This window comes from Hipposideros armiger, unplaced genomic scaffold (assembly GCF_001890085.2).
Source record: "Hipposideros armiger isolate ML-2016 unplaced genomic scaffold, ASM189008v1 scaffold_207, whole genome shotgun sequence".
Taxonomy (NCBI): Eukaryota; Metazoa; Chordata; class Mammalia; order Chiroptera; family Hipposideridae; genus Hipposideros; species Hipposideros armiger.
The window spans coordinates 494,723-520,905 of record NW_017731557.1 but is presented as its reverse complement, the minus strand read 5'-3'; the positions used below and the strand labels follow the sequence as shown (position 1 = coordinate 520,905).

At 39.4% G+C, this 26,183-nt stretch overlaps 1 protein-coding gene across 7 annotated transcripts in view; it reads left to right on the top strand.

The window, feature by feature from the left end:
- The first annotated feature begins 142 nt into the window (after positions 1-142).
- The window catches only part of NLRC4 (NLR family CARD domain containing 4), a 34,002-nt gene continuing 7,961 nt past the window's right edge, over positions 143-26,183 (top strand). The window contains exons 1-9 of one of the 7 annotated variants that reach the window (XM_019653810.1): positions 144-374; positions 799-916; positions 9,030-9,148; positions 11,139-11,399; positions 12,211-14,205; positions 19,019-19,111; positions 21,286-21,456; positions 24,111-24,203; positions 24,738-24,905. In XM_019653810.1, the coding sequence (XP_019509355.1) occupies position 9,148; positions 11,139-11,399; positions 12,211-14,205; positions 19,019-19,111; positions 21,286-21,456; positions 24,111-24,203; positions 24,738-24,905 (2,782 nt within the window). In that variant the 5' untranslated portion in view covers positions 144-374; positions 799-916; positions 9,030-9,147. Of the gene's footprint in view, positions 384-794; positions 917-9,029; positions 9,149-11,138; positions 11,400-12,210; positions 14,206-19,018; positions 19,112-21,285; positions 21,457-24,110; positions 24,204-24,737; positions 24,906-26,183 lie in introns of all 7 variants that reach the window. The other 6 variants (XM_019653809.1, XM_019653808.1, XM_019653813.1 and 3 more) reach the window with 6 other exon arrangements.

Genomic DNA, 26,183 nt, shown 5'->3' with positions numbered 1-26,183 from the left:
CGGGAAGAGCGCAATGATGGTGCCAACTTGGGCCAGTGAAGCAACGTCCTCCACAACTAGACTGAAGAACAAAACGACAACTTGTCTGTTCCCATTCCCCCAATTTCCCAATAAAAATCTTTGAAAAAAAAAAAGAGAAGTACGAAATTTCAACATTTCCAGAGCTTGGTGTAAACTGGCTTCCTGGGGTTTGTTACCACCACTTTGAAATTGTGTGTGCCAGTGGGAGTTGGTGGCTGTTTGTATTCAGGAGAATGCACCATGCATCGTAAGTGGAGTGGATTGATAGTGGTGATCCATCTGCTGTGTGCTAACTTTCCCAGGACCCTGGTGACCGAGAGTGTGCATGTGCTAGAAGTCTGCCAGGATCCAAGGTACAGGTGGTAAGCATGATTTTGACCGCAGTAGCAATATGCTTTAACCAACCAAACCAGCTCATTTCATTGCTCTGTCTCTCTCTCTTAGTTAATCATAAAAATAATACGAAGTAAATATTCAAAATACTTTGTTTCATTTAAAGCTGTAGAATAAATAAACCAACAGCAATAGGATTCCTATGTCGAGAACAAATAGGAAACAAATGAGTAATTCCTTTCCTAATGTAAATTTCTAGCTTTTGCAGCTTTAAGGGTCAAGTTATACTTCTTTCTCTGCCTACTGCTACTTAAACTCATCTTCCCTTTCTGAATAGGTAGTACTTGTGTCCAAACCATTCTTACTATGCTTTGAAAAAAATTTTAAAAAACCACTTGTCTGTGTTTGTGCTTCTCTTACAATCCCTGGCCACAAAAAAGGAAGACCTCAGATCTACGTGACACTGGACCTTACTCTGAAACCAAAAGCAAATGAAAAGAAACTTAATTTTAAAAGCGTCTTCTGATCCACCAAGAAGAGGGTAACTGGATTGCTCAGCCAGGTACTGTGGAGAGAGAGAATGGGGTTTTAAGTAGGTTTTGGAACCAAATATTAAAATTTGGGTTTATATTCCTTTAAAGCTTGTGTCTGGGAGGTATAAAAGCCTTAACACTGAAGACTATAACTGGTTTTGCTTGGCTGGTTGGATTTGCCTGCAGGGAAATTGTAGGGGTAGTCAGTCTGGCCCAGTCGGGTTTCATTAGGTTCCTTAGAGTTGATGTTTAAATGTACATTCAGAGAAGTGGATTTGTGTTTACTGTGAGACAAAGGGAGAGAAAGGACTTCGAAAATACATGTTGGGCTTATGGGAAGGAAACCTACTCTTGTTCCTAAAACTGTTGTCAGAATCGCACAAGGTGAGCTGAAAAGACATAGAGGGACCACTCAGTTCACCCAATCCCCTGAATTACTGGTGAAAAACCCGGTATCTGGAGAGAGAAGTAAAGGAAGTTACTGTTTACAGGACACCTAATGTTGTCAGGTCTTTATATACTTTATCTCAATTAATCCTACAACCCTGTTTATTATTTTTATTTTTTTATTTTTTAAAGATTTTTATTGGGGAATTGGGGGGATGGGAACAGTGGTGGGGAACTGGGGGGAAGGGGAACAGACAAGTTGCTGTTGTCTTGTTCTTCAGTCTAGTTGTGGAGGACGTTGCTTCACTGGCCCAAGTTGGCACCATCATTGCACTCTTCCCGGGCGAGGCAGATCAGTCGCTGGCTTCTGGACGGCCGCTCACTGCGGCTGCTGGCCGCTCACGCTGGCTGCTGGCTACACACGGTAGCCCATGGCAACCCACTGCCGCAGGGGCTGCAGCCTATGCCGTCGCCGGCGACTCACGGTAGCCCAGCTCCACGTCGAGCTGTTGTTCAGCATCTTAGCTGTGGAGGGCAGTGTCACTGGCCCTCATATGTGGGATCCGAACCGGGGCCCTCTGGCATCCCAAGCCAGTTCTTAACCATCGCGCTACTCGGCCGGCCCCCTACAACCCTGTTTAGAGGGATGGAAAATGGGTTGACGAGGGGCCAGGCAGGTCATTGTCTATAGAACTAGGCTAGAACCCGTCTCCTGTCATTGCTATCTTACAGTTCAGCACACTTTTGTACTACTAACTGTATTTAGTCTGCTTGGGCTGCCATAACAAAATGCCACAGACTGCTGGCTTAATCAACAGAAAGTTATTTTCTCACAGTTCTGCAGGCTAGAAGTCCAAGCTCAAAGTGTCGACAGGTTTGATTTCTCCTGAGGTGGCCTCCTGAGGCTGTTCTCCTTGGCTTGCAGACATCTGCCTTCTCACTGTGTCCTCACATGGTCTCTCCTCTGAGCTTGCATCTCTGGAGCATCTGTGTGTACAAATCTCATGTCTTGTTAAGGACACCAGTCAGATTGGATTACGACCCACCCTTACAACCTCATTTTAACCTAATTACCTCTTTAAAGGCCCTGTTTCCAAATACAGTCCTGTCCTAAGGGGCCTAAGGCTTCAACATATGGGTTTTGGGGACCACTAATATTAACAATAATATGTGAGATTTCTGGAATCTGTTGGAGATCTAAGAACATTCTAGTCGAGAGCCTTTTTACTAGAAAGGAAGACAGATAGCACCCATTGATCACCTCTGTCTGAATCACTTTCCCCTTTTAATCTTCACAACAGTCTGAGGAGATGCATATTATGTCAGTGTTTCAGACAAAATAAGTTAAGACTCGGTAAGGGAGGGGTACTCATCTAATAAACCACAGAGTGAGGATTTGAATTCAGGACTGCAGTGCCAAAGCTCACACACTTTCCACTTACGTGTGCCACCTCTCTGCTCCCATTATATTGTATATGACTTTTCCATCATTTCATCTATAAGCTGTGGGAATGAATCCATAGATGTGGGTTATATGGCTCCAGAGGAACTTCAGTTTTCTAAGGAGCTCATGTAACCATTTGGAAAAAAATGTCCATTTTTAGAATTACTGTAGTTCTAAATATTATTGTCCAAAGTACAAATGTTGAAAAAAGAATTCTTATTAAAAAAAAAAGAAAAAGACTTCTTCCATGCAATTCAATTATTTGCTGGACAGCTTGCTTAAGGAGGTGGGGACGTGTTCACAGCCACGATCCAGGGGAGCAAACTGGTCACAACTCTGTCCTTTATGCCAGTGGGACTACCTGAGCTTCACACTATAGGTTGATTTTATCCTCAAGAACAATTAATAACTAACCAGTCAATTTTCTCTGACTTGGTTCCCTGATCTGGTCATAGCCTTTCTGTGGGTAGGAAGAATACTACCAGTATCCAAGCTGAATATGAATTTTTAGCATGTTCAAAATCAGCTAAGATTCCTCCCTGGTGATCCATATAGCAATTTTTATCGACTGTTTTAGCAGACAAAGTGACTACATGACCAACTCTAGGACTAGTTTATTCTGTTTACAAGAGAATATAAGGAACTGCTTGGCTCCTTCCTCTATCTTCTTCCTCTTTTCTCTGTTGTCACTTAAACTCTGACCCAGTCAGTAGGGGTCTGATTCTTCTCAGACCCACTCCTTTTTGGGGCATAGAAAGGGAGGGAAAAATCTGTAGTAGCTGCTACTTACCGAGTCATTTCTGTGTACCAGTCGAATACTCCCAGCTTGTGAGTGGTAGAACTGAAATTTGAACTTGATGCTGACATCAAAATAGGCCCTTGTTGACAACAGGTGCTGTCCCAAATCCTGGTATTCAGACTCTTTCCCTATGCTGTGTCCTCTGCCTAGAAGTAGCCTGTTCCACCAAAATTCTTGGTGAACTTTGATTTCCTTCAAGAACAACTCAAGAGTCACCTCTTCCAGGCAGAATTAAATATCCCTCCATGGGGTTGCCCTAGAACAGAGGTTGGCAAACTTTTGAGACAGAAGAGCCAATCCTGTTCCTCACAACAATTTAAAAATTATTGGAGAGCCATAAACCAAATGAAATCAGGGCCGGCCGAGTGGCTCAGTTGGTTGAGTTAGCTTAAGAGTGCAAGCTCTGGGCTGGCTGAGTGGCTCAGTTGGTTAAGACAGCAGTTCGAGTCCTGGCCAGAGCTGAGCAGCTGCTGAGCTGCCAACAGGTGGCAGGATGGCTCAGCTGGTGAGAGCACATGCTCCTAACAACAAGACTGCCTGTTTGAACAAGACTGCCTGTTTGATGGTGGGCTATGTCCACCCGCAGGCTAAGACTGAAGTCAGCATCTTGAGCTGAGCTGCCACCCGGATGGCTAAAAAAAAAAAAAGAAATCACCATTATGTGACTAATATCCTTTAAAAATTTTATAAATGAAACTATGATAGTTTTATTTTCATTTTCAATTTTTCTTCAGAGCCATATGTATGTACCCAAAGAGCCACATGTGGCTCGTGAGCTGCAGTTTGCTGACCCGTGCCCTAGCACACTGACCTTCAAGCTTTTATTGACCTCAACTCATAACAAGAAATACATCTTACATCACTATGCAGTGGCAGGATATATAATTAACTGAAACAAAACTTTCATGAAAAAAATACGGTGCATTCTGATGTTTTAATTTATTTCATTTTTTAAAATATGCTAATTTTACCCCACTTAAGTTGTTGTCATGACCCGCTAATGAGTTGACCAGTTTGAAAAACTGACTTACAAGACATTCTTTTTTCCTTTGACAGCTTTTCTTGTTTCTTTCGTCTTTGAAAGTCTCAGATCCTCTGGCTCTTCACAAAGATGCACTGGGGCCAGTTCTTTGGTGCCAACATGAAGTTCCATTTTGACCTTAATTTATTTTTCCAGTGATGAAAAGTTGGCCTTAAGAGTGTGACTATTTGTGTCTTGGCTGGATGTACCTAGCATATTCGACATTTAAACAAATCATTTCAAAAACCCTCCTCCTTTATACAATGTTATTTTCAATAATAATCATATAACAAAATTAATGATAGTAATTACATTTTTTAAAAAATTGTGGTATAATACACATAAAATTTACCATCTCAGCCAGTTTAAGTGCTGTTATGTATATTTCCATTGTTGTACAATCAATCTCCAGAGCTTTTGCTTCTTGCAAAATTAAAACTCTATATCCATTAAACAACTACTCCCTATTTTCCCCTCCCCCAAACCTCTGGCAACCACCATACTACTTTTTTGTCTCTATGAATTTGACTGACTACTGAAGGTACTGCATACAAGTGGAATCACACAGTATTTGCCCTTTTGGGACTAGCTTATTTCATTGGGCATAATGCCCTTAGGTTAATCCACATTGTAGCTTGTGACAGGATTTGTCCTTTTTAAGGCTGAATGATATCTATTTTATGTATATATCACATTTTATCCATTCATCTGTTGGTTAACAATTGAGTTGATTCTGCCTCTTGGCTCTCACGAATCATGCTGCTATGAATATGGCTGAGCAAATATCTCTTCAAGGTCTTGCTCTCAATGTTTTATTTATTTACCCAGGAGTGAAATTGCTGGATCATATGGTAATTCTATTTTTAATTTTTTGAATCTCCATACTGTTTTCCATAACAGCTATACCATTTTATATTCCTACCAGCAGTGCATAAAGGTTCCAATTTCACGATATCCTGGCCAACACTTGTTATTTTCCATTTTGGTAGCCATTCTGTTGGGTTCATGGTGATATCTCATCGTGGGTGTGATCTGCATTTCCCTAGTGATTAATGATGTTGAACATTTTTTTATGTGATTGTTGGCCATTTGTATATTGTCTTTGGAGAAATATTCTACTCAAGTTCTTTATCCATTTTTAAATCTCATTGTTGTTTTGTAATGACAGTTTTCTTTTACATGGCAGTAAAAATAAACAAACTAGAATAAATACTGCAGTACAAAAAAAGGAAAAATGTATACCTACATATTGGTCCAGCATAATAATGAACAGTAAAATCTCTTCTCAGCCTTACCTTTTGCAACTTTGTCAATGACTAGGAAATTGATCGTTTTGCATATTTGTGTTCAGTAGGCAGTACTGCCAGTATTGTCAATATATCTTTGCTCATAGTTGAATGAAGAATACTTTAAAAAAATTTTAATTTCAAAAGGTTTCTTTCACATGAGGCAACAGGTAAAAAATAATTATTAAAAGTCTTAAATGTAAGAATAAGTTTAGCAGAAATTTATAAATATTCTAGTTCACACTATATTTCAGAACTTTTCATGTTTTCCATGCTTTTGTTTCTTTAGGATTGATAGTAGTAACTTTTAAATGTCTCTGTAGTAAAATAAATAAACTGTTCCCCCATGTGTAAAGCTAGAGGAGGCTGAACCTGGGTATTTCCTTCCCCATAGGTCAGCTGGGTTCTGATAATATTCCCATAGTTGAGGCTCTGGTAAAGTAATTTCTCTTGAGGGCAGGCCTTGTTAAGAAAAACAGAATGCTCTGTGTATATTTCAAAATGGTTTTTCCCTTTCCTCTGTTGGGAGCACGAGGGGATTGTTCTGATCTTCACTGTAATATCCTGGTGGGGCTTCTAGTGGTAAACCTCACAAAAGCATGGGGGCCCTCCTAAGACTGGCCCTTTCTGGAGTTCTTAAAACTCTCAGGCTGTCCACACTGAGCCTCTAACAATTCCTTAATTACAGTTTAGAATTTCCTCCCCCCAGTTCTGGTTCCTCAGATGTTTTTGCTCATATGTTTCTGCACCTTGTGGTTTTCTGCTCCAGTAAGTTATGATTATCTGTATCCACCTGTCTTTCAAATTTTGGGGCTGCAATTTGCCCTGTCACCTCAATTTCCTGATAGATCTAAAAAGAATTGTTGATTTTCAGTTTATTCAGCTTTTTTTACTTGAAGTTATGATGGAGTAATGACTTCCCTACATGTCAAACCAGAAACCAGAATTTAAGAAGGCTTCTTTTAAAAATAGAAATCAATAAATTAATTTTAAAATTTATATGAAAATGTAAATAATTCTGAAGATAAACAAAATTGAAAGATTTAAGCTACCTTATTTCAAGACTTATTATAAGGATACAATAATCAAGACAGTGTGATATTGGTATAAGGACAGGCATATATTGGGTTGTTGGAAAAGTCATGACATACTTTTTTCTGTTTTTCATTACAAAAATGCATCATGACTTTTCCAACAACCCAATAAATCAATGGAACAGAACAGAGTTCAGAAATAGAAACAAATGCTATGGGTAAAGAATATTCTTTAAAGTAATCATGCTGAAAAAACTGGATATCCCTAAGGGGGAAAAATGAACCTCAGCTCCTTATCTCACATCATAAACAAAAATGATCTCAAAATGGATCAATGAACAAAAAGATAAAAGTATAAAAGCTAACAGAGAAACTTAGGTGAAAATTTGTGGCTCAAGATAACAGTGATTTTGTAGATAGGACACAAATAGCAGGAATCAAAGAAGAAAAAATTAATAAGTTGGACTTTATAAAAATGAAAATGATTTGCTTTTCAAAAGATGTAAGAGAATATAGGGAAGCCATTGTATTAATCATGTTTTTTATTTTCTATATTTTATTACTCTTTGCTATCGTGGGGGCTTTGCTGGCTAGGAGAGACTGTCCTTCCCAGGGCTAGCTAATTCCTAGGGATAGCAGAAAACTTGCCCGTGAATATGCCTTTCATGTGCAAACCAACCAATCCAAAGACCATATCCCTAAACACCAAGTTCATCCTAACTCACACACACCAGGCCAATATTTTCCCTGCCTGAAATCATTCCAGGGCCACCCATATAGCTCAGAGTCTGCCAAATTATTCAAACTACGCAATCGTAAACTTGCTCCAACTTTCCTAGCTTGCCTCACCCATTCCTTCCTGTGAAAACCATAAGAGATGCTCTGGGCTAAGCTTCCTCCTTTGCGCCTTCTGCCCCCTGATCAACTCTGGGACTTCCCTGTGTGGCCCTGTGTGGTGTGGCGCACCCTCCTTCTCTTAGGAACTGTAAGTGATAAAACTTCTTTCACTGCCATTGGCCTCTCCATTTTGTCACTCAGTTATCTCTACAAATTAAATCCCAGGTACAATCAAAAGCAACCACAGATTAGAAGAAAATATTCATAAGACATATATCTGACAAACATTTGCATCCAGAATCTATGAAGAACTCTTAATAGTCAATAAAAAAAGAACCCAGTTGGTAAAATGGGCAAAAGATTTGTACAGATACGTCACAAAATATTTATGAGTAAACAACAAACAACATGAAAACACACTCAACATCATTGGTCATCAAAAAAACGTAAAACTTCATAATGAGATACCACTACCCACTTACTAGAATGGCTAAAATTAAAAAGATGGGTAACACCAAGTGCTAGTGAGGATTTGGAACAGCTAGAACTATTGGTTTTACATGCTGGTGGGCACATAAAATGGTAAAATCCCTTTGAAAAACAGTTTGGCACTTTCTATAAAATTGACATACACTTAACTATATGACCCAGAAATTCCACTTTTAGGTACTTATGCAAGAGAAATGAAAACATATGTCCACAAAGATACTTGTACATGGATGTTCATAACTTTATTCATAGTAGCCAAAAACTAGAAACAAACCAAAGGTCTATCAATAGAAAACTGATAAGTAAACTGACCTGATCATAAAATGGAATACTGCTCAGCCATAAAAAGGACTGATACATGGAAACAAGGTGAATCTCAAAAACATGATGGTGAGTGAAAGGAGCTAGACACAAGAGTACCTACTACGTTTTTCCATTTATATCAATTTCTACAACAGGCAAAACTAATTTATCATTGAAGAAATCAGATCGGTGGTTGTTTTGGTGAGAAATAGCAGAGATGGACTATACCAGGGCACCAGGGCCCTTTCTGCAGTGATAGAAATATTCTAAATCTTACCTGGGGGATTATTGACTTGAGTGTGTGCATCTGCCAAAGCTCCTTGCATTTCATTGCTTGTTAGTTATAACTCAATGAGGTTGATTTAAAAAATTAGGCAGTTTAATACATAACTGATATGGAAAGGACTCCAAAGTACAGTAAATGAAAAAAATAGATGTTGAATATTATGTATAGTGTGTCCGTATTTGGTGTGGAAAAAAAGAGTAAGTACAAAAGTGACAGTGGTTGCTGCCTGATTGTTTCTGGTTCTGTTTTGTTATAGAATGAGGAGCAGTTTTACCGAAAGAAGAGGACAATATTGGGATCCTCTTTGACCTGTCCATTTGGAAATAATACTGTCTGTTGAGATATAGAAGGGTAGAAAGCTTTTATTTGGAACAAGTAAGTATACCAGAAGTAAAATCTATCTGGTTATATAGTGTGCTACCAAAAACTGATGCTATTGAATGGAAAAACAATTCATGCCTTCCCCTGACCAGTTATACATGGAATTCCCAATAAATATCCTTCTGTGGTTTTGAGAATTCAGTAACAAATGTGACAGCCTGTAATAAAAGGCAGAACCACAGACAGGATAGGACTTACGCAAATAATAACCAGGTGTATATGTTTTAAAATATTGGTCCTTGGCCTCACCTATTGAGCCATATCTTCTCAGCCAGACAGCAGAGAGCTATACCTGTCAAGGTCATTGTGAAGAAACATGGTGTAAATCTAAGTGGCAATGAAAATGTAACTCTTTCCACTTTGATTACTGGATGTAGACCTGTGCTAACCAATATAATGGCCACTTGCCATCTGTCTATTGAAATGTGAATTTAGATAAATAAAAATTAATAAAATTTAAAATTCAGTTGTACAGTCACACTAGCCACATTTCAAGTGCTCAATAGCCATGTGTGGCTAATGGCTACTCTATTGGACAGCACAAATATAGAACATGTTCTTCATCTCAGAAAATTCTATACAGCACTGGTTTAGATAAAATTATTCTGATAAGAATGAATACTGAATGAATGAATGAATAAGGAACATTGTTTTCACCTAACTACTTCATAAGAGAGGAGTATGGTAGTCCATACACAGGAAGATATACCATGATTAGTAATAAGAACAAGCCTCGTTAGAGGTCTCTTGGTCTTTCTGAGGCAACATTTCTTCAGCTGTAAAATAAAGACCGTGACTAGATCCAGCTTTATCGGTCCTCTCCATAGGGAGGATGTTGAAGCCAAGAGAAAACATGAGACCCCAGAAGGAGGGAGAAAAAACTTGCCGACAGGACGTGTAGACAGGGGTGTGGTAATAATCCAGCCAAGGTTAGCAGTAGAGATTTGTGACAGAGAGAAAGGCAAGCTGGCGTGGGATTGTGGGGACTGGAGTGCTTGATGGTGCATTTTAGACCAGAGCGGCCTCAGTGCCCTTGGAAGAAGCAAATCCACTTGGATGAGTCAAGAAAGATTTGAGAACCAGGGGCGGCCTAGCCCAGGAAGAAAACTAGTGCAGACAGTGTCTGAGAGTGAAAAACCAGGGAAACGTTTTGACCAGCTGTCATGGACTGCCTGGGGACAGGGTGGTCTGTGTTTCAGAGTTAGAGCTTGGAGAGCCAGACACAGACATGACATAGCTTCCCCAGGGATTACGAGAGGTTAGACGGTTTATACTGGACACAATTGTTTTGCAGTGAGACTCTTCACAAAAGACCAAATGCTAAAATATGTTACTCCTTTGCGTGGTGACAGCAGAATAATGACTAAAAATAGTAGCTAACATGTACTGAGCTATTACTTTGTTTGAGATCCTATACATGAATTCTCATAACTTCATAAGTTAAATACTATTCTCAACCCCAATGTACAGATAAGGAACCAGTGATGTACTGGAGCTGGTTCTTACTGTTTTGTGAGACCTGATAGTTGAATTTTCATGATTTTTGTTAGCCAGTTGGCATGTATTATTAGCTTCAAATCAGCCATGGTTGGAATATTTATAACAAGGAGATTGGTAAGTGCTATGAATTAGGACTTTTACCCCCCAGAGAGCCAGTGTGTTCAACACTTAGCAGCACAGCATTGAATAGGCTCCCAGAGGTTTAGCATCTTCCCAAGCTTACACAGGTGGTAGCGACTGGCAGATCTGAGGCCAGTCTCCTTACTCGAAAGCCCACTACGACCTCACTGGGGACCCTCTTATATTGGGGGATAAGATGGCAGAGCTTTTCTTTAGGGCCTGGAATTCAAGTGTTTGGTATCTCCATAACTCAACATGGGTCCAAAGGAAAACAAATGCATAATCCTGATGCTCCTGCAACATGATGCTCATATGCACATATTATGTACACACATAAATATGTATACTTCTCCCATCTCCTCAGTGAATTTCCTAAAGGAGAATAGTCAAGTCCTTATTCAAAGGATGGGAATGACTGTTATAAAGCAAGTTGTGGATGAGCTCTTTGTATGGAATGTTCTGAATTTTGAAGAAGTAAACATCATTTGCTGTGAGAAGGTGGAGCAGGATGCAGCAAGAGGGATCGTCCACATGATTTTGAAGAAGGGTCCAGAAGCCTGTAACCTCTTTCTGAAATCCCTTGAAAAGTGGAACTATCCTCTGTTTCAGGACTTGAATGGACAAAGTAAGTATCAGTATGCTTGTATCTGTTCCACCAATAAGAATACATCATGACAAAGATCCATAATCCCCATGACACAGCCTCGGCTCGCCTCCCTCTTCATGTCACCAGGCTGTGGGCTTCGGTCATGCTAAGGAAAAGCACAGGCACACTCAGAAAAAAAACTCCTATGAGATCACGTGATAATGAAGCCAGTAAGTAACTCCAGGGTCAGGGAATAAATGATTTAGTGTACAGCCTCACTTCAAAATCGCGCTGGATAATAAAGGCACTTTAAGTCCATGATGCAGTAGTGCTCTTAACATTCCTCAGTCTGATGAGGACTGTCTGTGGGCGGGTGGCCCAGCTGACTACCTGCTCCATGATCTACAGTCTGCCTGACTAAAAGGAGCATGTGCTTTTCATGAAATATTAATTTTGATTTTTATTTCTTTAAATTGGTAAATTTTTCATGTCATTTTAATCGAGGTTAAGACTTGAGCTGCTGAAAGTTCCCCCCAGCCGTCGTTCTCAGCCATCGCCTCACCATTCCATGCACATTCTTTAACCCGCACACAGGCTCCTCCCATTTGCACTCAGCTGTTCTAAGCTTTGGTGGTGGGAAGGAGGAAACAGAAGGCAAAAGGGGAGGAACGGTAAAGGGTGACAGGCAAAAGCAGGAGTACATGTCTGGAACCCCTTGTGCCGGCCCAGAATTGGGGAAGGAAATTAAAATAACCAGTGGCAGATTCCCAGCATTATCCCACCTTCATCCTCCTGAACTCTGGGGAGACATAGAACTGGGTGCTTTTTAATCGCCCCTCTTCTCTCACAGGTCTTTTTCATCAGATGTCAGAAGGAGACTTAGATGATTTGGCTCAGGATTTAAAGTATTTATACCATACCCCCTCTTTTCTGAACTTCTACCCCCTGGGTGAAGATATTGACATTATTTTCAATTTGAAAAGCACCTTCACAGAACCTGTCCTATGGAGGAAGGACCAACACCATCACCGTCTGGAGCAGCTGACCCTGAACGGTCTGCTGGACACCCTTCAGAGCCCCTGCATCATTGAAGGGGAATCGGGAAAAGGGAAGTCCACTCTGCTACAGCGAGTCGCCATGCTCTGGGCCTCCGGAAACTGCAGGGCTCTGACGAAATTCAAATTAGTCTTCTTTCTCCGTCTGAGCAGGGCCCAGGGTGGACTCTTTGAAACCCTGTGTGACCAACTGGTGGACATACCTGACACGATCAGGAAGCAGACTTTCATGGCCATGCTGCTAAAGCTACGGCAAAGGGTTCTTTTTCTCCTGGATGGTTACAATGAATTCAAGGCCCAGAACTGCCCAGAAATCGAAGCCCTGATAAAGGAAAACCACCGCTTCAAGAATATGGTCATTGTCACCACCACCACTGAGTGCCTGAGGCACATCAGGCAGTTTGGTGCCCTGACTGCCGAGCTGGGGGATATGACGGAGAAGAGTGCCCAGGTTCTCATCCGGGAAGTGCTGATAAAGGAGCTTGCTGAAGGCTTGGTACTCCAAATTCAGAGATCCAGGTGCTTGAGGAATCTGATGAAGACCCCTCTCTTTGTGGTCATCACTTGTGCAATCCAGATGGGGGAAAGTGAGTTCCATTCTCACACACAAACAACACTGTTCTGTACGTTCTACGACTTGCTGATACATAAAAACAAGCACAAACGTAAAGGGGTGACAGCAAGTGACTTTACTCGGAGCTTGGACCACTGTGGAGACCTAGCTCTAGAGGGCGTGTTCTCCCACAGGTTTGATTTTGAACCGGAGGACGTGTCCAGCGTGAACGAGGACGTCCTACTGACGACGGGACTTCTCTGCAAATACACAGCTCAAAGGTTCAAGCCAAAGTATAAATTCTTTCATAAATCATTCCAGGAGTACGTAGCAGGACGCAGACTCAGCAGTTTACTGATGTCGCGAGAGCCAGAGGAGGTGACTGAGGGGAACAATCACTTGCAGAAAATGGTTACCATTTCAGACATTACATCCAAGTACAGCAACCTGCTCCTGTATACATGTGGGTCATCTGCCGAAGCCACCAAGGCTATTTTGAATCACCTTGCAGCAGTGTGTCAGCACGGCAGCCTCCTTGGGCTTTCCATCCCCAAGAGGGCTCTCTGGAGGCAGGAATCTATGCAAAATGAAAAAAGCACCGCTATGCAAGAGATTCTGAAAGCCGTAAACGTCAATTCCTTTACAGAGTGTGGCATCAGTTTATTCCAGGAGAGTATATCCAAATCAGCACTGAGTGAAGACTTCGAAGCTTTCTTTCGTGGTAAAAGCTTATATATCAACTCAGAGAACATCCCTGATTACTTATTTGACTTCTTTGAACACTTGCCTAATTGTGCAAGTGCTCTGGACTTCATTAAACTGGACTTCTATGGGGGAGCCGCAGCTTTGCAGAACAAGACCCCAGAGGACACAAGCAAGACCCACATGGATGGGTCCTCAGGAACCTACATTTCCAGCAGGGCCGTGTCTCTGTTCTTTAACTGGAAGCAGGAATTCAAGACTCTGGAGGTTACACTCCGGGATTTCAGCAAGTTGAATAAGAAAGATATCAAATATCTGGGAAAGATATTCAGCTCTGCTACAAGCCTCAGACTATACATTAAGAGATGTGCGGGCATGGCTGGAAGCCTCAGTTTGGTCCTCAGCACCTGCAAGAACATTCATTCCCTCATGGTGGAAGCCAGTCCTCTTACCATAGAAGACGAGCAGCATATTGCATCTGTGACAAACCTGAAAACCTTGAGTATTCACAACCTACAGACTCAGCGGCTGCCAGGTATTGTAAACATCAGCAGTTGAAGCTATAATATTGTAGAACCTGGCTAAGTACCACAGAAATACTAGATATCATATAATTTTTCCTTAAGTTTTCTAAGAGTTTCTACCAGGTGTCAGAAGGGAGGTGGGAGGGCTGGGGAGAGAGGTCCATGTTGGGAGAACGCTGTCAGATTGGGAGGCCCTAGGGAAGATTTCCAGAGCAGAAGCTATGCAATTTGATTGAATAGTTATATAGTTTATATATATATATATATATATATATATATATATATATATATATAGTAAAGGGTGTGCGTGTGTGTGTGGTGTGTGCATGTGTGTGTGGTGTGTGCGTGTGTGCGCGCGCATGTGTGCGTTGTGTGTGTGCACGTGTGTGCGTGTGCGTGTGTGTGTGTATTTAGTGGTTAAGCTTGACTTCAGTGAATTCTCCCTTTTCTCAGCATGTCCATCTCCACCTAGCACCCACTGTTTCCCTGCTAGTGTCACCCCTCCCCCCTTCAAGTCTGGGAGGAAATCTAGCCATTAAACTAGTCACCTACTGGAGCTAGTGGCTAATTGTGCTACTAGATTCTCGGCTAGGAAAATTGCAGAACCAACCCCAGCCCCAAGCATTGTTCATTTTGAAAAAAAAATTGGGGCACAGATTTTGTGTAACATGAAGAAATTTCAGACTTCAGACACACATATGCGGGGAAATCTTTTTGGGTAAAAGGGACTTTTCCCCAAATTCAAAATGACACTAAAGATGAGTGTCTGTCCTACCTGTGTAGATCAGCCCTGTTCCTGGGAGCAGGGGCTGCTGTGTGGTGGGAAGAAGCTATGGCTGGCAGGACCCTTTGCTATACTGTAATCTAGGATTGGTTTACAATCGCAGGTGATTTTCCACTGTACTCTCACTTGTCACCTGCAGAGGAAATTGTCTGTGAGATAAGAATCTAGAATCTTTTGTACAGATAATCTTTGCAAGCTCCCAGTCAATGCAGGAATCCCTTCTGTAAGATTCCTGAGAGTCACCCAGGCTTTACTAGACCTTCTATGTCAGAGAGCTCACTGCCTCCTCTGGATGGTTATTCCTTTGTAACGATCTTGCAACCTGGTCACCTATGTGCTGAATTTGGCCTGCATAGTGTTTAGAATTTTCTTTTTAATGTTTGCCAATATTTTACCTTAATTTTAAAAATTTAATTTACATTTTGAGTAATAACTTCACATGGTCCAAATTATAAAACAACCTACAATGAAAAGTCTCCTCCTCCTCTTTCCATCCTCTAGCCATGACTCTTCTCCCTGAAAGAGTTGCCAGCCCAGCATTTGAAAACTGCGAGATATCATGTGAAAATCCAAGTTTTTCACTTGTCTTGAAAATTGTAGATTTGGAAACAGGTCCCATGTCCTCACTTGGAAACAAGCTGTGAGAGTTTCATGATTTGCTCCTATGCTCCTTGTACGAGACACAAAGTCTCCAGAGCCCAGAGCCCACCCGTTCTACTTTTTGTAATAACATTATCTCCCTGACCCCTTTGCCATTTGATTTTAATCAGTGCTTATTCTTTCTTATGGCTAAAATCCAGTTCCCTGTCGTTTATACCCAAGGTTTATGTCTATTTTTGCCCTCCAAGTCCCTTCAGATTCCTCCTAGTTCATTCCTTTTTATTCCTAAACAGTATTCTATTATATGGATATACTACAGTTTATCTAGTCACCATTGAAAGACATGTAGGTTATTTCCAGTTTGGGCAATTACGCATAGAGCTACTATAAACATTTTCATGCAGGTTTTTGTGTGAAAATAAGTTTTCAGTTTACTTGGCTAAATACCTAGGAGTGGGATTGCTGAGCCATATGACAAGTGGTCCTTTGACTTTCAAAGAAACTTCTAAACTATTATCAAGTTTGTGTCATTTTATATTTCCAACAGCAATATGTGAGAGATTTAGTTGCTCTGCATTCTCACTAGCATTTGGTATTCTCCATATTTTTCAATTTTTGTCATTCTACAATAAGGAGAAAAAAACAGACAATATTAAGTGCTGCCGAGGAAGTGGAGCAACTGGAATTATGTGTGTAGTGTTATTTCATCATAGTTGGCTGATAAAAGTTGAAAACTTAGCACGTGCTAGTTTGCCAACTACATATCCCATTACGTGAAGTGCCCCTTGAGGTTTTTACCCACCTTTCAGTTGGGTTACTTGTTTTCTTAATGTTGAGTTTTGAGTGTCCTTTATCTATTCTGGATACAAGTCCTTTGTCATTCAGATCACAACTGATTTGAAAATATTTGCTCCCAATCTGTAGCTAGTCTTTCCGTTCTCTTAATAGTGTCTTTCATAGAACAAAAGTTTTAAAGTTTGTTGCAGTCCATTTTTTCTTTGATGAATCATGCTTTTGGTGTCATGTCTAAGAATTTTTTTTGCCTAACCTCAGGTCATGAAGATTTTCTCCTGTCTTCTCAGTTTTATGTTTTACATTTAGATCTGTGGTCCATTTTGAGTTACATGTGTATAAGGTGTGAAGCTTCTATCAAGGTTCATGTTTCTTGCATATGGATATCCAGTTGTTCTACCTATTGAAATGGCTATTCTTTCATGTTTGAATTGCCTTTGTACCTTTGTCCAAAATCATTTGGCTATAATTATGTGGGTGTATTTCTGGACTCTCTTCTATTGACCTATCATTTGCCAATACCCTTGTCTACCTCTGGCCAATACCACAATGTCTTAGTAACTGTAGCTTTATAGTAAGTCATAAAATTGGATAGTGTTATTTCTCCAACTTTATTCTTTCTTTTTTCTTAAATTGTTTTTTTATATTAGTTCCTTTCCCTTTCCATATAAATTTTAGAAACATTGTTTATATCATCAAAAACTTCCTGGGATCTTGGTTGGAATTACATTAAATTTATGGACCAATTTAGGGAGAATGACATCTTTACCATGTGGAATATTTTGATCCATTTGCATGGTTTCTTCTTTCCAATTTTTAAGACGTTCTTCCATTTCTTTTATCATCATTTTGTAGTTTTCATCATGTTGAACCTGTATATGCTTCATAGATTTATACCTAACCTTTTCATTCTTTTGGAGCTACTATAAATGGTATTTATTGCTACTAGATAGAAATACAATTGGTTTTTGTGTGTTGATCTTGTATTCGGCACCTTTGTTAAACTCCTTTACTAGTTCTGGGAGTTTTGGGGGGATTTGGTTTTTTTTTTTTTTGGTAGATTCCTTGAAATTTTTATCATAGACAATTATATCACCTCCAAAAATAACAATTTTGTTTTTTCCTTTTCAATTTGTTTTCCTTCTATTTCATTTTCTTGCCTTATTGCACTAATTATGATTTGCAGTACAATGTTCAATAGAGAGGTGAGAGTGAACATCTGACTTTTTTCCTGATCTTTGGGAGAAAGTATTCAGATTTTCTCCATTAAGTAAGATGTGAACTGTAATTTTTTTGTAGATGCCTTTTATCAGGTTGAGGAAATTTCCTTCTGTTCCTAGGTTGCTGAGAATACTTATCATGAATGGATGTTAGATTGTATCAAATACTTTTTCTGCATCAGTTTATATGATCATGTAGTTTTTCTTCTTTAAATGGTTAATATAGTCTATTACATGGATTAAGTCCCAAATATTGCCCTGCATTCTTAGTATGAAGTCCACTTGGTGGTAGTATAATATTCTTTTTTATATATGACTGGATTCCTTGGTAATATTTTGTTGAAGAGTTTTGAATCTATGTTCATTAGTGATATTGGCCTGAAATTTCCTTTGGTTTATTCTCTTGATCTGGGTTTCATATTGGGTAATGGTAGCTTCATAAAATGAGTTGGGAATTGTTCCCTCTACTTCTATTTTCTGGAAGTGATTTATACAATTGGTGTTATTTCTTCTTTGAATGTTTGGTAGAATTTGCAAGTTAAATGATCTGTGCCCACAGATTTCTTTTTTGGAAAGTTGTAAACTACAAATTCAATTTCCTTAGTAATTATATAGGACTATTCAGGTTACCAAAGTCATGTTGTATGAGTTTTACTAGTTTGTGGTTTTCAAAAAACTGGGCAATTTCATCTATGTTGTCAAATTTATGAGCATAGATTAGTTCACATTAGTCTCTATTCTTTTAATATCTGCAGTTTTTGTAGTGATATCCTCTTTCGTGTCTGATATTGGTAATTGTTCTTCCTCTTTTCTTTGTCCGTCTTGCTAGAATTTTATCAGTTTTATTGATCTTTCCAAAGCTACATCCCTTTTCATTGTTTTTTCCTATTATTTATCTGTTTCCAATTTTTATTCATTTCTACCCTGATCTTTATTATTTTCTTCCTTCTTCTAGCATTGGGTTTATTTTGCTCTTCTTTCTCTTATTTCTTAAATAGTAAGGTTTCAGATGAGACCTTTCCTCATTTGTAATATAAGCATCTAATAATGTAAACCTCCCTCTAATCAGTCTTTTAGTTGCAGATTTTGATATATTTTTTAAATTTCTATATTTTTCAAAATATTTTCAAATTTTCCTTGACACTTCTTACTTGATTCATGCTTATTTAGAAGTGTGTTGTTTAATTTCCAAGTGTTTGGAGATTTCCCTGTTATCTTTCTGTGATTTTTTTTTCCAGTCTGATTCCATTTATATTTGGAGAACAAGCTTTTAGCTCAGGAAGGTGTCCATCTCTGACCAAAAACATATATTTTTGTGTCAATTTCATGAGCATTTCTTGTCGATGGTGACAACTAAAATCTTTTAACTGGTAACAGAAATTTAGTAAATGACAGCTGAACACAGTCCAATTTCTTTCCTTTTGGCAGGTGGTCTAACTGACAGCTTGGGTAATTTGAAGAACCTCACGAAGCTTACACTGGATAACATTAAGATGAATGAGGAAGATGCTATAAAACTAGGTCAGATTTTTGTTTCCTCTAATTTTTTTATCAATGTAAGTTTGATAATAAGAAGAGTTAACACAGGACTCTGGTACTGGCTGTATCTATATAAGGCAAGGAAGCCTTTATGTATTTGTGGCTACATTGGTTTTCCTAGACAGTTTTCTCTACTCCCATTCCAATCCTTCAGCACCATTTTATGCAAATTGTACACCACTATATTGTAACCCTTTTGAGGACAGAATCCATGATATGTCTTTATCTCCCTGGCTGATTCAAAGCACAGAAACAATGTAAAGTGTTTATACTGTGGTTTCATAATTAAATAAAACTTCATAAATTATTGACTATATTTGTATTTAACACATATAAACAATATAAAAAGTTTATATTGTGGTTTTATAACTAAATAAAACTTCATAAATGGAATGGAGCACAAGGATGAATGTGGATCAAGAAAACTTCAGGAACATAAGCAGAACACACAATTTGTCTTCCAGTTCAGGGAGGATTCCTGTTGAAACTTTTTCCCCAATGTCCCTGCCTTTTTTTGGTGGTGGTGGTGCTGGTGGGGTGGGGTGGGGAACAGGGGTCTCTTTTTCTTTATTTTATTGGCTGTTTATTTTCCCCTGTTTGAGCCCTCAGCTAAATGCTCCTCGGCCTTATTTATTTTTTTCGATCTCCTTGCCCAAAAACAACCCTATCCTATAATTAAAACATGGCTGTCCTTTGTTTCATTATATAGCCTACCTGACAATAATAAAATTAATTCAGTGTTCAGTAAATATTTATTGCATGCCTATAAGTTACACAAATATCAGAGCTCAAAGAAGCCTGAGAGCATCTAGTTTAACTCTCATTTTACTGCCACTGGAAACTAGAAGTTTATTGACTTGCCTAAGTTCTCACCAATCGGTAGAAAGAGTTCAAAAACACCTATCTGAGTGGTGACCGGTTAGCTCAGTTGGTTTGAGCATGGTGCTGATAACACCAAGGTTGTTGGTTTGATCCCCGCATGGGCCACTGTGAGCTGCGTCCTCCCTAAAAGAGTCTACTATGCCATTGTAGCATGAAAGCAATGCGTAACCAATGACCATGGCAGTTCCCCAATTTAAAAAATCAAAAAAAAAACAAAACCCACCTATCTGAGACAATCTGGCTTTACTATTAAGGAATCAAAGTCTGGACTTGAATAAACCTGTCTAAATTTACTGTTTATTAAAGAATTACTGGGTAATAGGTTAGACACTGTACTAGGCACTTTTACATATTTTTTCTCATTGAATCCTCGCAACAGTCCCACAGTTACACAATTATTAAGTACAGGATCCAGAAATCAAAATGACTTCAGGGCTCATGTTCACAACCTCTGAGCTACGTGTACTCCCAAGTCAATTAATATTCATTTACTATGTGCCAGGCATCATACTAAATAGATTACATACATTATCTGCAACTTTCCCAAAGTTCTACAAGGTAGATACTATTAAAACAGAAAATTTCTTTCTTCTAGTTAGAGTACCATCAAGATAAAGAAATATTTTAATGACACAAAGGTATACCTAATCCATCCTAAAGTCCACATCAGCTTTACACCTAAGAATGAGGGACATTTTGGAATGTTTTGAGTTGTACTATTGACATAAGGTAAGTCTTTCTCCTGGTGGAACATGCTGCATTGGGTGTGGTCTTCATTGTAAAGCATCAGGCAGGCCCCATATCATTGCAATCACGAGCAAGGCTCTTTTGAGGCCGTAAATAGTTACACTAGAAGCATACCTAGGAACTGAAGTCCCCATGCTGCCCCTCTAAATTCAGCCTCCACCCCTTCTAAGATTGATGAGGAGATTCTAAGGAGAGAGTGCTCATTTAGAAGACTTCATTCTATGAAAAAAGTTATGGTAAAGGTATCTGTTGATACCCATTAAAATACTACACATTTACTATAGTTTTTATCGTGCTACTAAGAGAATGATCTCCACATAAGTGATCTTTGTGTGGTCCAGGAGATTGGACAGTGATAGTTGAAAGAAAAATTACTCTCTTTGGCTTTCTACAACTTAAGGTGTCGACAAAAAGAGCATGGCAAGGGCTCTGTGTAATTGTTCTTGGTCTTCTTTTCAGCCCAATAATCTATGGTAATATCGAATTAACTTGGTATATTAATGCATTTCCTTTCCATCTTTTTGCAGCTGAAGGTCTGACAAACCTGAAGAATATGTGTTTACTTCGTTTGACCCACTTGTCTGACATTGGGGAGGGAGTGGATTATATAATACAGTCTCTGTCAGCCGAACCCTGTGAACTTGAAGAAATTCAATTAGTTTCCTGCTGCCTGTCGGCAAATGCTGTGAAAACCCTAGGTAACTATTGCCTGCATTAACTGCACAAGAACAGTGTAAGAGAGAACATGTGACACTTTTATAGTAATGCATGCTACGTCTCTCAAGAGGAAATTTCAGTTTTAGAGAGACTAGAAAAGATAATAAAGGCTTCTAAGTAATATCTAGCCTGCTTTTAATTATTTTCTCCATGGTTGAAATGAAAATGTACTATAGATGGATAATAGACAATTTCAGAATAGAAGATGTTATAATTTTAAGAGAAGGTGAAGAGGAAGAAAATAAGTAGGCACTTGAAACTTGGCACATATCCAGTTATATAATAATTGCTTAATAAGTATTTGGATGAATGGGTAAATAAATGATTGAGAAGCAGAGTGAAGGATTTCCTTAAATGTTCTCAGGTCTTCCAATTCTTACCACTGCCCTGTTCAGATAAAGTTGATTGATGTGCATTATTAATATAAGAGTTGAGTCTTTTGAGTTCCTCAAGGGTATGCATACCAAGTATGGAAAGACCTTTGCATATTACTGGATCAACTATAATAGATATGTTCAATTCAGATGTTTATTAAATTGAGATTTTGGGAAAAAAGATGGTTATAACCCTTTTAAAAACAGAATATAAAACTGCCTGGAGTCTGTAAGGATACTAAGATTATTTATATGCTAACATGAACCAAAAGCTAGAGAAACCCATGATTAGAAAAGGCTAGAAAAGCACTGGGAGCCTGAAAATGATGAGCACACTCCTCCTGTACTTCTCTACTTGTCACTGGGGACAGACATGTTTAGAACTAAAAATAGCAAATGTACTCTTTTAAGAGAAGTTCCGTAGGTTTTTTACTTTGAAGCACCAACCCCTCAAAGATATTTTACTCTAAGAAAAGGATTCATATGATTAAAAATAATAACAGCTTGGGCTGGCCGAGTGGCTCAGTTGGTTAAGAGCTCACTCAAGAGTGTGAGCTCTGAGCAACAGCGGTTCGATGCCCAGCCCGAGCTGAGTTGCTGCTGAGCTGCCAACAGGTGCCAGGATGGCTCAGCTAAAATAATAATAATAATGATAATAATAACAGCTATATTATAATAAGAGTATATATTCATGAAAAACGACTCATTTTTTTTAAAGGAGATTTTTCTACTCAATCTTGATAGGAAAAACTTCAAGTAGATTAAGCAGCCATGATCAATACTGGCTTCCCCACTATCAGAAAATAGAGCACTCTTATGAAAACTTTCGTAAGCTGAGATGGCACTAAGCAAAGAATCAATCACCATTAACTTTTATGCAAAATATTTTAGCATTCCCAGGCCCAAAACATAACCTCTCTTAGGCTTTTCTGATACCTTAGGACACACGTGCTAACAGGTGCACAAAATAAATTAAGGTCAAGCACAGATACTCACCGACATAGTTCAAAGCTCTGGTGATTTGATGCTGAGATGTGGCGTGTGGTTCCCAGGAAGGAGCTTGGCGGGGCCACTCTCACTGCCTCTGTAGGCTTCCTGCAGAACAAATGGTGAACACTATTTTTGCTTTTCGCCTTTTTTGTAAAAGCAAAAATCCTCTTGGCTTTCTTTCAGTTAGTGAAAACAGGTACTAATGTAGGTCTTTTGTGAAGTGGTGTAACCTAATTTTGGAAAAGGGGGGATACCTGTCATCTGGAGTGAAGAATAGAACTAAGCAGTTCTTAGCTAGAGTGATAGAATTTTATGATTCATGTTTTTAGTATCTTATTTATTCATTTATTTTTAAAAAATATTTTATTGGGGAATGGGGTAGGGGAACAGCGTTGGGGAATCGAGGAAGGGGAACAGACAAGTTGCTGTCCTTTTGGTCTTCAGTGTAGTTGTGGATAATGTCACTTCACTGTCCCATGTTGGTATGATCATAGTGCTCTTCCCGGGTGAGGCAGTCGCTCGCTGGCAATTGGACGGCCGCTCACAAAAGCACATGCCAGCTGCTGGCCAGCCCCACTGCTGCCTATGCCGTCACCGGCGACTCACGGCAGCCCAGCTCCAGGTTGAGCTGTTGTTCATCATCATAGCTGGAGAGGGCACAGAGTCACTGGCCCGCATGTGGGATCTGAACTGGAGCCCTGGTGCTCAGAGCTGGCGTCCCAAGCCAACTCTTAACCGATGTGCCACTCGGCCGGCCCAGTATCTTATTTTTTATTATTAACATCACAACTATGACATTAACAAAAACATCCAAACTGAGGTACACAAAAAACAGCTCATCGCATCTGTTTTTTGTCCCTTTGTTTCTACTGCATGGTAAGGTCATTTAAGAATTGGAAGCAACCTCGCAGTTTATCTAGTTCAATTTCCTCATTCTAAAGATGAAGACACTGCGGCTAGAGAAATGGAATGACTTTCCTCTAGTGACATAGCAACTATATTTTATGATACTTTAGGCTTTATGTGAGTTGAAGTTTATTAGTCAGAACTTAGGAGTAGGAACTATCTATCCATTTGGTCACAGTTATGGGAGTTCGGGGTTAAACCTATCCAGAGACCTTTGGGGAATAATTCAATGAATCAAATTAAATAATGATTTGTATACTATCAACAAAGAAGACAAAGGCTCAGAATTTCTCTCAGGATATTTTAAAATGCACATATGGTTTCCTGATAAGTCTTTTTTATTTTGGATTAAAATTTTCTTCCAGCTCAGAATCTTCACAATTTGGCCAAACTGAGCATTCTTGACTTATCTGAAAATCACTTGGAAAACGATGGAAACGAAGCTCTACATGAACTGAGTAAGAATGACAATTCTGCCTGATTAGGTGCACCTTAAGGAAGTCATGTTGCTCTTTCTTAAACTGTCCTTAAGGAACACAGGCCCATGGCTAATGAATCGGCAGTTTTCACATACTCACTGCCCCCGAGGCTCCTTCTAGGCATCTAGTGTCTGAGAGTAAATGATGTTTAGGATGAATTTGCTTAAGGAGCTAGTGATGAGATTTTTAAGGTGTGATAATGATATTGTAATTATGTTTATTAAAAAAGAACTCATACTATCTGAAATTTGCTTCAAAATGATACAGAAGGGCAGGAATTTGGTGAAGATGCAGCAAGACCGTCCATGATTTGATGTTTGTTGAAAGTTGGCTTATTAGTACATACAGTTTCATCACACTATCCTGAATGATGTTTGTATATTCTTGAGCACTTTCTGTAAAAACATTAACCAAAAAACAAGTCGATTCTCACTGCACATTGAGTAAGCTCCCACATCCCTTCATCAGTTTTGAGATGCATCCAATTCCTGAACCAGCCTCTGGTTTTTCAAGTTGGCAGGCTGCACATCCTGGAAGAGCTAACGGTGTTGATGCTGCCCTGGTGGAGTGATGTACGAGTCAGTCTGACGAGGCTGTTGGAGCAACTGGAGGGGGCCCCCCAACTCGTCAAACTTGGGCTGAAAAACTGGAGACTCACAGATGCAGAAATTAGAATTCTAGGTGGGTACACACACAGGGCCAAGAGAAAACAAGATGGTTCTGACAAAGTTCTTAAATTCATTTTCTTTTCCTCTCTTTTTCCCTTCCTCCATCCCTCCCTTTTTTCTCTCTCTCGCTCACACTCTCACTCTCGCTCTCTTTCTTCACCCCATTTCTTTCATGCCTTCATTTATTTATTTTTTTGCCTTTTTTTATACAAATATATTTAAAAAGAATTCACATACATTAAGGAGTAAAATGATTTAATACACTGGCCTGTCTTCAGATTTTTAAGTATTTCACCAAATTTCACATTATCTGACAAGGTATATTATGTTAGGAATTATTCTTCCCAGCCTTAAGTGTCTGAAATTCTGCACTGCTGCTCCAATCTTGGGAAATACTTTTTCCTAAGAATACCTGTTGGGTATTCAAAACATATAAAGGTAAATGCAACTTTATCTAAATGGGGTCTCAGAATATCTGTAAGTACCTGTGATGTAATCCCAGGAACAAATTGAGATATATAAGTGACTGAAGACACCACCAGCCTCAGGCAGTTGATGACGGGTCCTCATGCCATCTGTCTGAGTTATCAATTTCTGTGTAACAGATTATCCCAAAACGTAGTGGCTTAAAACAACTGTAAAACATTATCTCACAGTTTCTGTAGGTCAGGAATTAGGGAGCGGCTTAGCTGGATGATTCTGGCTTCAGCTCTGTCATGAAGTTGCAGCCCAGGTGTCAGCTGGGGCTGCTGGGGGATCTACTTCCAAGGTGTCCCCTCAACTGCTTGGCAGGTGAATGCTGGCTGTTGACTGGAGGCCTCAGTGTCCCATCCCTGTACCTCTCCATAGGATGCTTGCGTGTCCTCACCACATGGTAGCTCACTTCCCCAAGAGAGAACCAGTTGTAAGTTGCAGTGTCTTTTATGATCTAGTCTTGGAAGGTCATTTCTGCTGTATCCTATTAATTACCCAGGTCAGTGTGGAAGGGGACAGTACAGAGGAGTGAGTACTAGGAGGTGAGGATCACTGGAGTCATCTTGAAGGCTATCCTATCTAAGGCAAAGGATTAGTGAAAACAGCCTCTACTGCCTTCATTTCCCTCACAGATTGTCTAGGATACATTTGTAGTGTACATATTTTAAGTGTACAGTTCTGTGGCACTGAGTACATTCACATTCCTTTGCAACCATGATCACAATCCATCTCCAGAACTTTTTCATCTTTTCTGACTAAAACTCTGTACCCATTAAACACTAACTCCCCACCTGCTCCTCTTTTTTTTTTTTTTTTT